This window comes from Culicoides brevitarsis, chromosome 3 (genome assembly GCF_036172545.1).
Source record: "Culicoides brevitarsis isolate CSIRO-B50_1 chromosome 3, AGI_CSIRO_Cbre_v1, whole genome shotgun sequence".
Classification (NCBI taxonomy): Eukaryota; Metazoa; Arthropoda; class Insecta; order Diptera; family Ceratopogonidae; genus Culicoides; species Culicoides brevitarsis.
This window is the reverse complement of record NC_087087.1, coordinates 27,328,902-27,343,509: the sequence shown is the minus strand read 5'-3', so window position 1 is coordinate 27,343,509 and position 14,608 is coordinate 27,328,902. Positions and strand designations below refer to the sequence as shown.

At 28.0% G+C, this 14,608-nt stretch overlaps 2 protein-coding genes across 3 annotated transcripts in view; one reads left to right on the top strand and one right to left on the bottom strand.

The window, feature by feature from the left end:
• Positions 1–14,608, bottom strand: part of LOC134835721 (transcriptional activator protein Pur-beta-A) — a 356,196-nt gene that overhangs the window by 208,047 nt on the left and 133,541 nt on the right. The window lies entirely within an intron of this gene.
• Positions 1–14,608, top strand: part of LOC134834393 (zwei Ig domain protein zig-8-like) — a 167,369-nt gene that overhangs the window by 71,587 nt on the left and 81,174 nt on the right. Inside the window, exon 3 of the mRNA XM_063849040.1 lies at positions 6,233–6,253. Within this exon, the coding sequence (XP_063705110.1) occupies positions 6,233–6,253 (21 nt within the window). The remainder of the gene's footprint in view (positions 1–6,232; positions 6,254–14,608) is intronic.

Sequence of the window (14,608 nt, the reverse complement as noted above, 5' to 3'; positions counted from 1 at the left end):
TAAAAACAAACAACAACAAAAATAAAAACCTGATTTTTTAAAATTTTAAATTAAAATTAAAGAAACCATTAAAAATTAAATTTAAACAAAAATTATTAAAAAATTAAATTATTAAAAAACTTTTGAAAAATTTTCATCAAAATCGAAATTTTTTAAATATTTTCAAATTCTTAAATTTTTTTTTATTATTTTTTAACTCAGGGAAATTTAAGGAAAATTCAGAAAAATATTTAAATCGAAATACGACTTAGCTCTTTGCATCACAACTACTTTTCACTAAAATTTTATTTTTATTTTTGAACGAATTGGATCATCTTTCCCACGTTCATAAAAATACAAGGGACACAAGTGATTGATTAGAAAATGCTCAAGGAACCATTAATATTAATGGAGACTGACACATTTTCTCAATGATTTCTTCTTTTAGCTGAATGAATGGAGAGACACGAAAAATCCGGTTAAATTCGATTCAAAAGCTATCGATTTACTTCCATTTCATAGAATTTTATTCTTTATTTCCTTTTCCTCCTTCTTGTCTTTCTTAAAAAAAAAAATCACACACATACCAAAAAAAAAAGGTACCGACAGTAAATCTATCTAAAGCGACAGGTCATTATCATACACCTTTTTTTTCATTTTTTTTTTGCCTCTTGAAAAAAATTGATATTGATGCCACCAATATTCGAACACCTAACGAGGCTCGCTCGATGGAACACAAAACAACAACACCAACAAATTTTCACATAAAATTAAACCCCATGGTAATATCAATAAGCCAAAAACATGACATTTGTTTGCCAATTTTTATATTTTATTCAACATGGAATGGAGGTTTTTTTTCTCGTTCGTCGTGCCAAATGTATCGAGAAACACCTTTTGTGTCGATATCACAGTGTCACGGCGTTAAAAATGAATTCAGGGAACAAAACAAATGAATTTAGAACTAACTGCGAAAAAATGCTGTCGATGGAATTCCGTTTGTGAGGACGGTAATTTATGCAAATCTACCGCTTTTGAGTGCTTTTTGTGTGTGATTCTTGATGGAGACGCCTTTTCCGTGAAAAAAAAAGGAATTTGTAAAAGTGAATTTTGACGCGGAGTCTTTTGGGAGATTGTTCAAATATTCATGAATTGCTCACTTACTGAGTGTTGTAAATGCAACTTCTTTACGATTCTTTTTTTTTTTTTTTGCCGCATTTGAATAACAATAATAGGCTTCACAATATACGAGATCAAAAAACATTCGTTGAAGCGAACAGCTTAACCGCATTTCAAAATGTCATGTTTTTTATAATTTCCGGGGTTTTCCCGAAAATTTTCCTAAATTTTAATTTTCCTTCGAGATTTCCCTTAATATTTTAAATAATTTTCTTATTTTCACGAGTTTTCCAAGTTTTTTCGATGCTTTTCACAAATTTTTGATTTCCATGTTGCTCACGAATCTCCCTTGAAAATTTAAATTTTTTTCTGATTTTTTCCGAATTTTCCGAAGGTTTTCCACTTTTTACGTCACTAAGACATTTTCCGCCTGTTATAAATTTTCTAACGTATAATTTTTTTGAAATACTGAAGTCTCCACTGTTAAATTTGACATTTGCAAAAAATTCGCCAAACTTGCTAATTCAATGTAAACAAAAAAAAAGTCGTATATGGCGTTACGGACAAACGGACAGACAAACATGACAATGAGAAAAATACTGCATTTTTTCAAAATAAATTTGAAATGAGGTAAAAAAAAAAGAAGAAAAACCAGTGTAAGAACGCTTTTTGTGCCTTTGTTTAGTTTTTCTCCGGTAAAAACACGCCTGAGCATTTTTTTGCATGCGAATTGAGGTTCTTTTGTATTCCAATTCACGTCTTTTCCTTTTTTTTTCTTTTGTGGCAAAAGACAAAAGGTACCTAAGGATAAATAGCCATTGAGACCGACAAGAGTCCAGTTTTAACCCCAAAAAATGGATTTTTTATGTAAAAAATTGCTGCGAATGTTGTTCATGAGCTCACTTTGTATGATTATTATGATTATATTTTATTTATTCAACACGGATGTTCAATTCTCTGACAAGAAAAAAAAAATTGTAGAGAAAAAATAAAATAAATTATTGATTATTCATCTGCATGAATTTAATAAATTTTGCAAGACTTTGTGTAATAAAATTGTTCAAGACAAAAGACGAAGCTTGCACATTGGCTTAATTTTTTTTTCATTATTTAACATGCTTTGAGAATCTTTTCTTTGAAAATCCTTTTTAAATTATTTTTTTATGATTCTCATTAAAAAATGATGTCTCATGAAGAAAAAGGCGCTCAAGTCAAAACATAATTCCACAAAAGGTGTTTCTGAAGGTGATCAATTTTCATAAAAATAATTACATTTTCTTCCCTTTGTGTGTCGATTTGCATCCAGAAATCCATTTTAATAAATTTCTGGAACAAATGTCTTTTTGCTGTTCATTTCAAAAAAAAAAAAAAAGTTTTCTTTATGGGAAATCAATCCAATCCATCTGTCATCGAATTAAATTCTATTCCCCAGAGTATGAGATAGAGACAAAACCGAAACCACACGAGGTACGGTCGAAACATCATTTTCCTGCAGTGAAATAAACCAAAACACAAACTTTTGTTTATGATTATTGTTATTAAAACTTCTTTCGTTCGTTCGTATTATTATTATCTTTTTTGCCCAAAAAAAGAAAATAAAAAGAAATACAACGAAAGGAAAAAAAATTGCCAGACAAGAAGACTTGTAATAAAATATTTCATAAATTTAATATAATCAAGTTACAGTTTGTTGTACACTACCATCATCAGATCATATTTAATGTCTTAGTAAGATGTTGAGAAGCAACGGCAAAAAAGGAGAGAAAACATAATAAAAATGTGAAAATAAAAACTCATGTGCAGAGAACATTAAAGAAATGAACAAATAATATTATCTCTACTCCATGATATTTTTTTTCGTAGTTGTTTTGTGTTTCTGGGTGTTTTTTCGCGATTTTTTTAAAATGACATAACTAGCTTAGTTATAAGAGAATGTGACATGCAGTGGCGGATTTAAAATTTTCAGGACTTAAGTCCATAAAAATTAAGTTCGTTTAATTTTTGCTTGGTTTGAATTAATTGGATATGATTTGGAGCTTAAAGATGCCTTTTTTGTTGGCTGTTTTGAGGAAATTTGCTCTTGAGTTCTCTGGGCCTGAATTTTTAGTCTTGGATTCATAACTGGTGTCACAAAATCTGAGGAAAAAATATTTAAAAAAAATAGTTTTTAGTTATTTAAATAAAAAGTTGATATGTAATAATTGAAAAACAATTTTAAAATACATTAATAAATTAAAAAAAATTACCTGTTTTTGAAGGTTTTGAAAAGCTAAGAAAAAAAAATATAATAAAATTAAAATTAATTTAAAAATAAATTTAAAAAAAATTAGTAAAAATTTCAAAATAACATTTTTAAAAAAATTAACACGAGAAAAAATATTAAAAAATTTTAAATAAAAAAATTTAAAAAACTTTAAATTTTAATTAAAAACTTAAAAAAAACTTTTTTTTAAAAAATAATTCAAAATTATTAAATTTTATAATGGAACTAAAGAAACGCTAAAGTTGTTCCTTTCACTAAAACTATTTAATTTTTTAAATTATTTTTTACTAATTTACTAATAAAAAGCAGTACAACATGTCACTGTTATCTTTTTTTGTTTAAAAAAAAATAAAAAATCACTAAAAAAATTATTACCATGTTTTTCATCCTTGGGGAATATCAACGTCACTTGTCAAAACATGAGACGACGCTTAAAATTTCATAATTTAAAATAATTTTTGCTTTGAAATTATTCTTGTCATTTACTTACTTACTTTGTCTTCTCCTATTTACTAAAAAAAATTAATTTTTCTTACCAAAAAAAATTAATGTTTAAAAAAAGATCTACCTTCCATCACTCGCCGCCAGAGGTCGCCAAAATTTCTTCTATCTTCATATCTGAAGGAAGAAGAAAAAGTAAAAATAAACTTTCGTTACTTTATGATCAAAAACTTTTTATCTTTTCCGTTTTTCATTTTGTGACTGTTCATGTCATCATCACGCTCTTTTTTCTTCATCTTATTCGTCGTCGTCGTCGTCGTTCATTAAATGCCATACAAGTGTTTTGCGGTTGAACTTGCATCTCAAGTGCATCTAAAAAGTAATGAGTAATTCAAACTAATTCCTAGCTTTTGAAAACTTAATGAACATTTTCTCTCTATTTCTCATGCTGAGTGCATTTTCTTCTTCATCTTTTTGCAAAAACTAGCAAAAAAGAAAGAACCTCAAAACTGCTGCTAAGTATTCACACACATGTTTTGTTTGTTGCTTCTTCACTTTTCACCATAATATATTATTTACCAATAAAAAGTTTTACAAGAATAACAGTTTTGAGTCGATACACTTTCAAAATAAATAAAACCATAGAAAAACACACAAGTTTCTCCTTTTGATCGTAGTGCATTGATAGTTATTGTGTGTATATGTATGAAGAAACGTGCCTTGGAATATTAAATTTTTGTTTTCTTCCAAAAATTTTACACACACAAGTTTTTGAGTGTGTGTGTGTGTGGGAACAAATGATAAATGCCTGCTGTTACTTATACTTTTATTATGGCAACTTTACTTCACGATACGAAAGAGTCACATTCAAAATAAAAAATTAATTTGTCAGTTATCGAGGAGAGGAACTGGAGCGTATTTTTAATTTAATTTTGATCCATTTGAACTTGTCCCAATGCATATTTTGAATTTTTACCCTAATGTAAATTTTAAATTTTTCCCAGTTTACATTCTGAAATTTTGTCCCAATGTAAATTTTGATCTTTAGTCCTAATGCACATTTAAAACTTATTTTAAGTTTCATTATAAGAAAATTTTTGTCTAAAAAGAAATTCGGAGTTTTGCCCAATTCACATTTTATATTTTTATCCTAATTCACATTTTCAGTTTTTTTAACCCAATGTACATTAAGTATTCATCCTTATAAAATTTTAAGTTTTTCCTAATTCAAATTTTGCAATTTTTTCCCTTAGTCACATTTAAAATTTTTACCCCAATGAACATTTGAAACTTTTTGTCCCAATACCTACACATTTTGACTTATTTTATACGGATGCTCATTTTTAATTTTTATTCCAATGTAAATTTTAAGTTTTTCCCAGTTGACATTGTGAAATTTTTTCCCAACATAAATTTTGAGCCTCTGTCTTTTTTGAGTTTATTAAATATTTGTTTAAATTTTTTGCCACACAATTTAATTTTTTTAAAAGTTTTTCTCATAATACAAATTTTGAACTTTGACCCCAATGCACATTCAGAATTTTTACTCATTTTAAGTTTTATTCCCAGAAAGTTTTTGTCTAAATGAAAATGTTAAATTCTGCCCAATTCACATTTTTTTATTTTTTAACCCAATGCACATTTTGATTTTTTTATCCTAATGAAAATTTTGAAATTTTATCCCAATGCAAATTTCAAAAAAATCTCATAAGGAAGAAAAAAATCTCAATAGCGAATTATTTTTCATTCAAAATTTTGAATGCGCTGAAAAAAAAAGAAAATTCGGGTTAAAAAACAATCTGTTATATTTACGATGATTTACGTTTCCAGTCATGCAATGCATAAAATAGTGAGCTTGTCTGTTGATGATGAAAGACAAATGTTTTTCGATTGTGTGTGTTTGTTTGCGAGGAAGATGCAAAGGTCCCATAGCCGAGTGTCAGTTGTTTTTTGGATAATTTATGTTCTGTCTCGAAAATAAGGAGCAAGTTGACAATGAAGATGCCTCGTGAACGACGCAGAAGAAGAAGAAGACGACGAACAAATTGTGGTTTTGTAACCACAAAAGCATGTGCTGCACTGCATTTTCCGACGTTGTCGTCATGTTGTCTCTTGATCTTCGTGTCAATAAGCCCGTGTGAATGATAAATTTCTTAGTTATGACACTTTGGGGAGAATATTTAAATAGAACGTTTTTTTTTTAATTCAATCAAAAAATTTTCAATTAAAAACTATTTGAACAAAAGTAAATCCACTTTGGGAAAAGTACTTTGATCCAACTTAATCCGATTACAATTTGTGTGCCTGTGTCCGAGGCAATTTAAAACATAATTAAATTTTTGTATGACTTTTGAGCTAAATAAATTATTCGTAAATTATTTAAAATAATGCATTTTTAGTAACTAAACAATTTTTTTCCTTTTTTTACAGGCAAACTTCAACAACATCCTGGTAAGCAAAAAATTTTTATGTAATAAAATTCGTAGAAAAAAATAACAAAATTAGAAAAACTTTCCCAAAAAAAAACATCTTGAGGCTTCATTTCAATCAAACTTTTTTCATAAACAATTCCAAATAACAATAAAAAAAAACTCATAGGAACCGAAAAAAAATTCAATCACGCAAAATTTCTAATATGTCTCCGTATGTCAGTCAACTTTCATTCATTCACTGCATGAATAGAGCTAATCAAGCGTTATGATGAAAAATTTATTACTTTTATGACAAAAAACATTTACAATCTACTCGTGTCGGCGTCCTTTCAAAAAAAAAAAGTCAATTTTGCCATATGTGAAAAAATATGATGTTCTGTAATATAAACAAACAAACAACAACAAAAAAATACATTGTTGGTATTGTATCGTAAAAAAAGAAAGGTGACACCTGAATCTGTTGATATTGGTAATTTAAATACAAATGAAGCCTCGGAAAAGGCAATATAAAAATTTTCACTCGAATAATAGATGTCACAGAGGAAAAATTTTAATAACAATTGTAATGAATGAACAAGAATTACGATTTTTGTGAAATGTTACTTTTTTATGGGTAATTCTGATAACTTATTTCGAAAATAGACCAAAAGTACAAATTTTCGAAAACATTTGGTCAAATATCAATAATTTTCGAAAATCAAAATATAGCAATATTTTCTATTAAATAAAATGTTCGTGAATCAGTTTCAATTTCGAAAAAATTAATTACGAATATTTAATTTCGAAAATTTTAATTGCGAAAATTTTAATTACGAAAATTTTAATTGCGAAAATTTTAATTACGAAAATTTTAATTTCGAAAATTTTAATTACGAAAATTTTAATTTCGAAAATTTTAATTACGAAAATTTTAATTTCAAACAAATTTTAAATTTTTAAAAAATAATATTTTCGTAGCTAATTTAAAATTCAATTTAAATTTTCGTAATTCATATTTTCGAAATTAAAATATTCGTAATTAAAATTTTCAAAATTAATATTTTTCTAATTTAATTTTTCGAAATTTAAATTTTTGTAACTCAAAGTTTCGAAAAATAAATTTTTGAAATAATACCCCGGGCGAAAAGGATAAATCGCACAACTAACATTTTTGACAAACTGAGAAAAATCGATTTAAAGTTTTTTACGGTTTTTAAGCTGTAAAAATTTTTTTAAAAACTATTTCTTCATTTTTAAACTTACAAAAGTAAATAATTGGGCTAAAAAACACTTTTTGTACAGAAAAATTTTTTATCTAATCTCTAAGGGGTAGTTTTGGGAAATTTTTTATTGAGAAAAAGGATAAATCGCACAATTGCACAAAATTTCATATAAAAATGAGATTTTTCAACTCTTCCAATTTCAAGATTTTTGCAAATTTTTTGGTTCAAGTTGAATTTTTATGCAATAATAAGGCATAAACAACACAAAAACATAAACAAAAAATGATTTGGAGACATTTTAAAATTTGACTTATTACCAATTTGTATGCATTTGTGCGATTTATCCTTTTCGTCTATTCTTTCTATTGAAATAAAACTCATATTTTTCAAAATTTTTGAAAATCTCTCAGTGTATCTTAAAATACTCGTCTTTAAGCATACTTTCCCATTCTTAACTCAATTTTGTCAAAAATGTCAGTTGTGAGATTTATCCTTTTCACCCGGGATACAAATTTTCACAAAAATGAAAAAGAAAAAAATTCCTGAAAACGACAAAAAAAATATTCCGCGCTTGCGACATGTGTCATCAATTTGATGCTGCCAAGTCAACAATAGAGCAAATATCTCTTAATTGATAAATAAAAACCGTACTTATGTCAGTAAATTGTTTATTTTACCCCCGAAAATTTCCACGCATGCATGGAACATTGGGAAAAAGCAGACAAAGGAAGTACTTTTAGGTTGGCAGTAATGAGTCTCTTGCCTCATGTTCAACAGATGTATTAAAGGAAAATTACCAAACATTTGATGATACGATGTAATTTCGTCAATGGCGATGTCTCTCGTGACTCTTTCGTTGAACGCGATGAATTCTATGAAAACACGGATTAAAGCCATCAAAATTAAAAACAGGATTAACGAAAATTGAATCATCACCAATTGATTGAATAAAAAAAAAATATGAAAATTTAAGCCGATTGTGAGGTTGCCAGACAATTGAGCTTGAAGGAATTGTTCACGAAACGGATATTTTAATAAATTAATGAATAGTACATGATTTCCTTTTGTTTTCCTCGTCTACATGTGTTGTTCCGACATGTGACCCAAAAGTATTCCCATCGTAGTAATTTGATCTTTACATCAACATTAACTCATTTTCCTTTTTATTTTTATACGAAAACTCACAAGAAAAAGGGGGAAACTTTATTAATTCCCTTTTTTCCTTACATTTTTCATCATTTTCTTTCTTATTATTATGGGTTTTTGTCTTAATGAATTCCCGCTTTGTTTTTGCCAGATTTTTGCTCCTTGCCCGGAAATGACAAAATTTAGGTCAAACTGGATGAGGTCCGACAGAAATTTATGTTTGTCAAAGTAAAGTGACTTTTTAATTAAATCCAAAAGCTAATCTCCGCATACAGCGAAAAAAATTGGTTGGTCGAAAACCACAAAAATCTGAAAAAAAAAACTTTGGCAAAAGGATTGAATATTGGAAGGGAAGAAGATTAATTAAATGGAACACGAATGAAGAATTTCAGCCATGGAAACAAAAAAATATATAGGAGAGAAAGAGCAAAGGACAAAATAACATATCTTTGTTGAAATACCTCTTGAGCGTGTTTTAATCAAATTTTTTGCTGTGTATAGCTTTTGATACATTTTTACGGCATTTCAAAACTGTTTCAAAAGTAAAAATAGCTTTTTCATGGATTTGACGTCTTTTTTAAATTTCACACTGGGTAAAAAAAAATACTTGGGATTTTTTAAATCAGAATTGAAGCTAAACTTAAAATGTGAATTGGGCTAAATTTAAATAAAATGACAGATGATTCAAAATATGCACTGGGCTACATTTGCTCTGAGTTAAAATTTAAAGGTTAAATTTTCAAATTGTGTACTGGGATAGAAACTTATAATATGCCTTTAATTTATTAAATGTTTATTAAAAATTAAAAAATGTAAACTGGGATAATTTTTAAACAGTTACTGGATGATTTTAAAAATACGCACTAGGCTCTAAAATTTAATCTAGATCTTGGAAGTTAGATAAAAAAAATTTAAATTGTGTACTGGGATGCAAATTTACAATGTTCACTGGGTTCACAAGAGTTATAAAATGCATTAAATTAAAAATGTAAACTGGGATAATTAAAAAAAAATGACGGTCACTTTGAAATATGCACTAGGCTTAAAAATTTGATCTTGCTTTTTTAAAAATTATTGAATTGTGTTAAAACAAAAAATTAAGACAAAAAATTGTAATATGGGTAATTTAAAAAAAAAAATTAAAATGTGCACTGGGATTTAAAAACCATGTGGCGTTAAGCACCAAAATCTGCTAAAACCGTTGGTCGCTTTCCTCATGAAAATTTTCTGAATATTTTTTTTCATGATGTCTCCAACCGCGGCAATACTTTCACGATAGAAAAAATATAAAAGGACGCGAGCAATTTTTCATTTTTAGCTTTTCCTTCAATTTCTCTGATTTTTCGTATTTTTTTTTTTAAATAACAACAGTCACCAATCATCCAACTCGGGATGGTGTTTGTTCGCGTCTGAATAAGTAATAAATTTTTACTGTGACCCAAATATTGATGTGCGTTACTTGAGTGTGGTTGATGGCAAACAAGAACATAAGCAAATAAATATTGATGGTATCGCTCCTTTTTGGCGAGTTGAAAAAAGTATCAAGTGTGTAACTTGATGACAAAAACATGATGCTGGAAAGTCCCTTTTTGTCCAAAAGTGTCTAACGATGTCCAAAGCACATAAAAATCAATTTTAAATGAGATCCGTACATCGGAAGTGCATTAGGGAGCAAGACAAGACAAATGTTTGTCGTACAAATGGATCAAAAGCGAGTTCTAATCCAATTAAAAAAAAAGTAAAGTTTCAACGCAAACGGAATATTATCCCTTGAGGCAGCTCGCAAGCATGCCACAATTGGCGAAACGTGTAAAAATTGTTACATTTTTTTTTCTTCTGGAGAATGGAGAAAAATTGAATTGAGAGCTGCGCTGCGTCGTAAAAAAAAAATGTTAGACGATAACAATGGCATGCCATGACCTTATAACGACACAACCTCTTCTTCTTCTCCATTTTCTAGCAGTATTTTGCGCTGCAGGGCGATGCAAGGAACGACGACAATCACTCACAATTCACAAAAGCATGCAAAAAAAAAAAGAGTTTTACATGCAACTTGTTCTCTCGAAACGATCTCCATTCAAATAACGAGAAACACTCGCAATATAAAAGTCAGCAATTCATGGAAATATGCGAACGAATGAAGTCAAGTCGTCATTTTTATTTATTTTCAACAAAAGAATGAACTTTTTTTCCATTGTCTTCAAGAATACTATGGAAAAAAATACGACGAGTGCGAAACTATTCAAAAGTCAAAACCAATTCAGAGAAAATGTCTCATCAACGCAAATCCACAAATAAAGGGTTCTAATGGACAGCTAATTGCAAAACTTAATTACGTAGATTCCGAATTGCAAACTTGACGATAAGCCAAAAAGTAAACAAACTCGGAAATGTTGCGCTTAGATTTTGAACGATATTCAAGGCATGAGGTTAATTGAACGGAATCCATCCGTTTGCTGCAACATCTCATCGTCATGTTGCAAAATGTTTACTTTGGTGAATTGTGTTTGATTTTTACTTTGGCAGTTAATGGAATTTTAATGTTCAACGCAACGAAGACAAATTTTTAATTAGGAAAAGTGCCGCAATTTTCACAAAAGAAACACGAAGACGACAAAACCCGTTATTAATGTGGGGCAATTTGTAAAACTAAGCTCGTGCAATGGCATTTTCAATATCCCCGTTTTTTAAATGTCCTGCTCGCCCACATTTGCTTGGCACTTTCCAAATAAATCTCGTCAAATCTCGCACGCAGACAAAAAAGAAGGTGGAATAATCCTGAAAAATTGTCACATTTAATTGTGCGATTTTTTGTCGTCTTTGTCGCCACCCGGATCGCTAAAGTAAATGTGAAAGGAAAAATTAAAAAAAAAGTTAGAAAGTTGTCGTCGAACGATATTAGCGTGTTTTAATTTTAAACCCAGAACACATTTCCTGTGGAAAATTTGGGCCTTTTTTTAGAACCTCAGGGGCTAAAATAAAAGCCTTTTAAAATTTTCTTAACAGTTTTCTAACATTTTTATTTTTTTCGTAAAAAAAAAATTAGAAAAAAAATTGAGTAAATTTTATGATTTGCAGTCAAAAATTTCTATATTTTCCATGGAAAAAAAGAATTTTCTCAATAATTAGCGAGTTAAAATCGAACTATTGAGCCATAAAATATTCAATTTACTCAAATTATAATTTTAGTTAAATAAATTTCTTTTAATACCTACAAAAAGTTGAAAAACTGTTAAGAAAACTTTAAATGGCTTTTATTTTAGCCCCAGAGGGTCTAAAAAAGGCCCAAATTTCCCACTGGGTTTATAAAATTTTTTGTTCAGAATTTGAAAACCCTGTTTACATTTTGAATTGTTGATCAATTGCAATTTTTGAAATTTTCTGATTATTTAAAACTTTTTTTTAAAAAATTTTTAATTTTGAACCCAATGCACATTTGAGATGTATTAAGTCAAAATTTTCATAGATGTATTAAGTAAAAATTTTTATTTCAACTTTTGATTGTTAAAAGTTATCATCAAGTTATATCTTAATAAATTTGACCCAATGCATATTTTAAATTTCATCTGTTTATCAAATATCGACCCAGTGCACATTTTAATTTTTTTTAACGTTGGAATCAATTAACTCGACTTATCCTGGTACTGTCCTAATGCGAATTTTAAAATATTTTTTAAAAAATTTAATTTTTCCTAACTCATCCCAATGAACATTTTAAATTATTTTTTTGCGCAAATTTCAAATTTTTTGACCCAATACACATTTGCAAAATTTTAATAACGGATTAAAATTTTTCATTTAATTTTTTTTATCCCTATGCACATTTTAGAATTTATTAGTAATTTTTTACCCAATGGACATTCGAAATGTCATCCCACTACACATTTTTAAATATAAACCCAATGCACATTTTATAAAATTTTCAACCACGAAACAATCGAAAGCATCGGATGTTGAATTTTCTCTCAAAATGCGTTAAAAACTCGGAAAGAAAAACTAAACTACAAATATTGCAATAAAAAAAGCAAAAAAGACAAAGAATCTCACGAACTTCATCGTTTTTCTCTCTATCTATCTCTTTACTTCTTCGTATTTACACACTTTTTATTATAACATTACTATGATAATCTGACACTTTAATAGAGTTTTTACAATTTTATTAAAAATACCAGCTTGCATGTGCTTCTCCTTCGCTTCTCGTAAAATGAAATAAAATGCAAGGTGAAGCGGCAACGGTGCCAAATAGCACCAAAGAAAAATAGAAAACGGGACAAAAAGTTTTTTTTTGTTTGTTTGTAAGAATTACCGGAAGAAATAAACGGATAAAAAAGGAAGGCACAAGACAATGTTTTTTCGGATACAAAATAACAAACAAAAAAGTAGCTGCAATGCGAGAGAGAGAGATCGAGGAAGGGAGACGAAGAAAAATGTCGAGTAAATAATAATAATAGAGTATAATGTTCGAGCAACGAGGACAACGAGGAAGGGAAAAGGATGATGCGACAACAAATAATAATAAAAATAATAATTTTTGTCAGTTATGAACAATGCAGACCCGCACAAGCCAAAAATTTTGGAGAGCATTTTGTCTCCCGAAACGACAAAAAAATGAACGAACGAACAAAGCCAACGAACGTATTTATAAAATTGATGAGCAGTAATAATTTTTCGGAGGTTTTTTTTTGTTGCGCGCGTTAAACGTTTCCTTTTGCTTACTTACTCTCTTCTCTGTTTAGGTAGATGAATGATACGGAATTTGTACATCTTTTTCGTACGTTAACTAAAAATTTGCCAACACTTTTTTGCTTTTCCGTGTTTTTTTTTTCGTTTTTTATAAAGAATGGAGTTCTAAATCTGTGGCCTTGCGCCATTCACACAAGGCGGACACCATTTATGATAATAAATGATTAAAGTAAATTTGCTTGGCAATCATGCTGTGTCTATTGTGATATTTTTTGCTCGCGCGCAACGATCTTCGTGCCAGAAGAAATATTTAAGCCATCATGTAATTAATTTGTACAGCAAAGAAGTAATAATTAGGGCATGCAGTATTTTTGTGCGACATTTTTTGACCAAAGGTTATCCATTGTTGACACGTGCTTTTGTATGAATTATGACCTTAAATTATGACGGTTGAAAGAATTGAATGAAAAAAAAAATTAAAATTGTGAAAAATTATTTTTTTTTTTAATTATGACAACTTTTGAAACAAAAAAAAAATTGAAAATATCCTTAAAACGATTAATTTTCATTATAACTTAAGGAAATTTTGTGAATAAATTCAAAAAAAAAAACTAATAGATTAGGAAAATTCAAAAATATTTTAGGAAAAAAAAATTAAGCTATAAAAGTTTAATTATTTGTTAAAATCTTAAGATTGAAGTTAATCGTAAAAAATCAAGAAAAAATTTTAAAATTGTCGAAAATAAAATTTCTAATTTAAAAAAAAAATCCAAAACTTTTGCTTGATTTTTTATAAGGTTTTAACAAATAATTTAGGCCGCTCCAAATTTATTTCGAACTTTTTGTCCCAAAAACTTTTTTTAAAATGAGCAACAAAAAAAATTTTTGAAATACTTTTTCATACAAAATGACAAAATTTTATCAATTTCAACTTAAAAATTGAAAAAAAAAATTTCGTGAAAAAAATTTTTAAAAACATAAATTTAATGATTTTCGAAAAAAAAATTTAGAGAAGAAAATTCTTGTAAAAATATCATTTTCAATACAAAAGTTTAAAAATAATAATAAAAAATTAAAAATTTTTTAAAAATTCCTTGAAAAATTATGAAAATAGACCAAAAAAGAAATTTTCAACTTTTTCTTTTTTCTTTTTTGGATTTTCGGTTTTTGAAAAGGGGCATGGGACAAAAAGTTCAAAAAAAATTTGGAGCGGCCTTAATATTTTTTTAAATTAAAAAAATCTTCAAAAAAATGAATTTTAAATTTTTTTCTGAATTTTTCTTGAAATTTTCCTCATCTATTAGTTTTTCTTTAAATTAGAATTAAAATTTATCGTTTTAAGG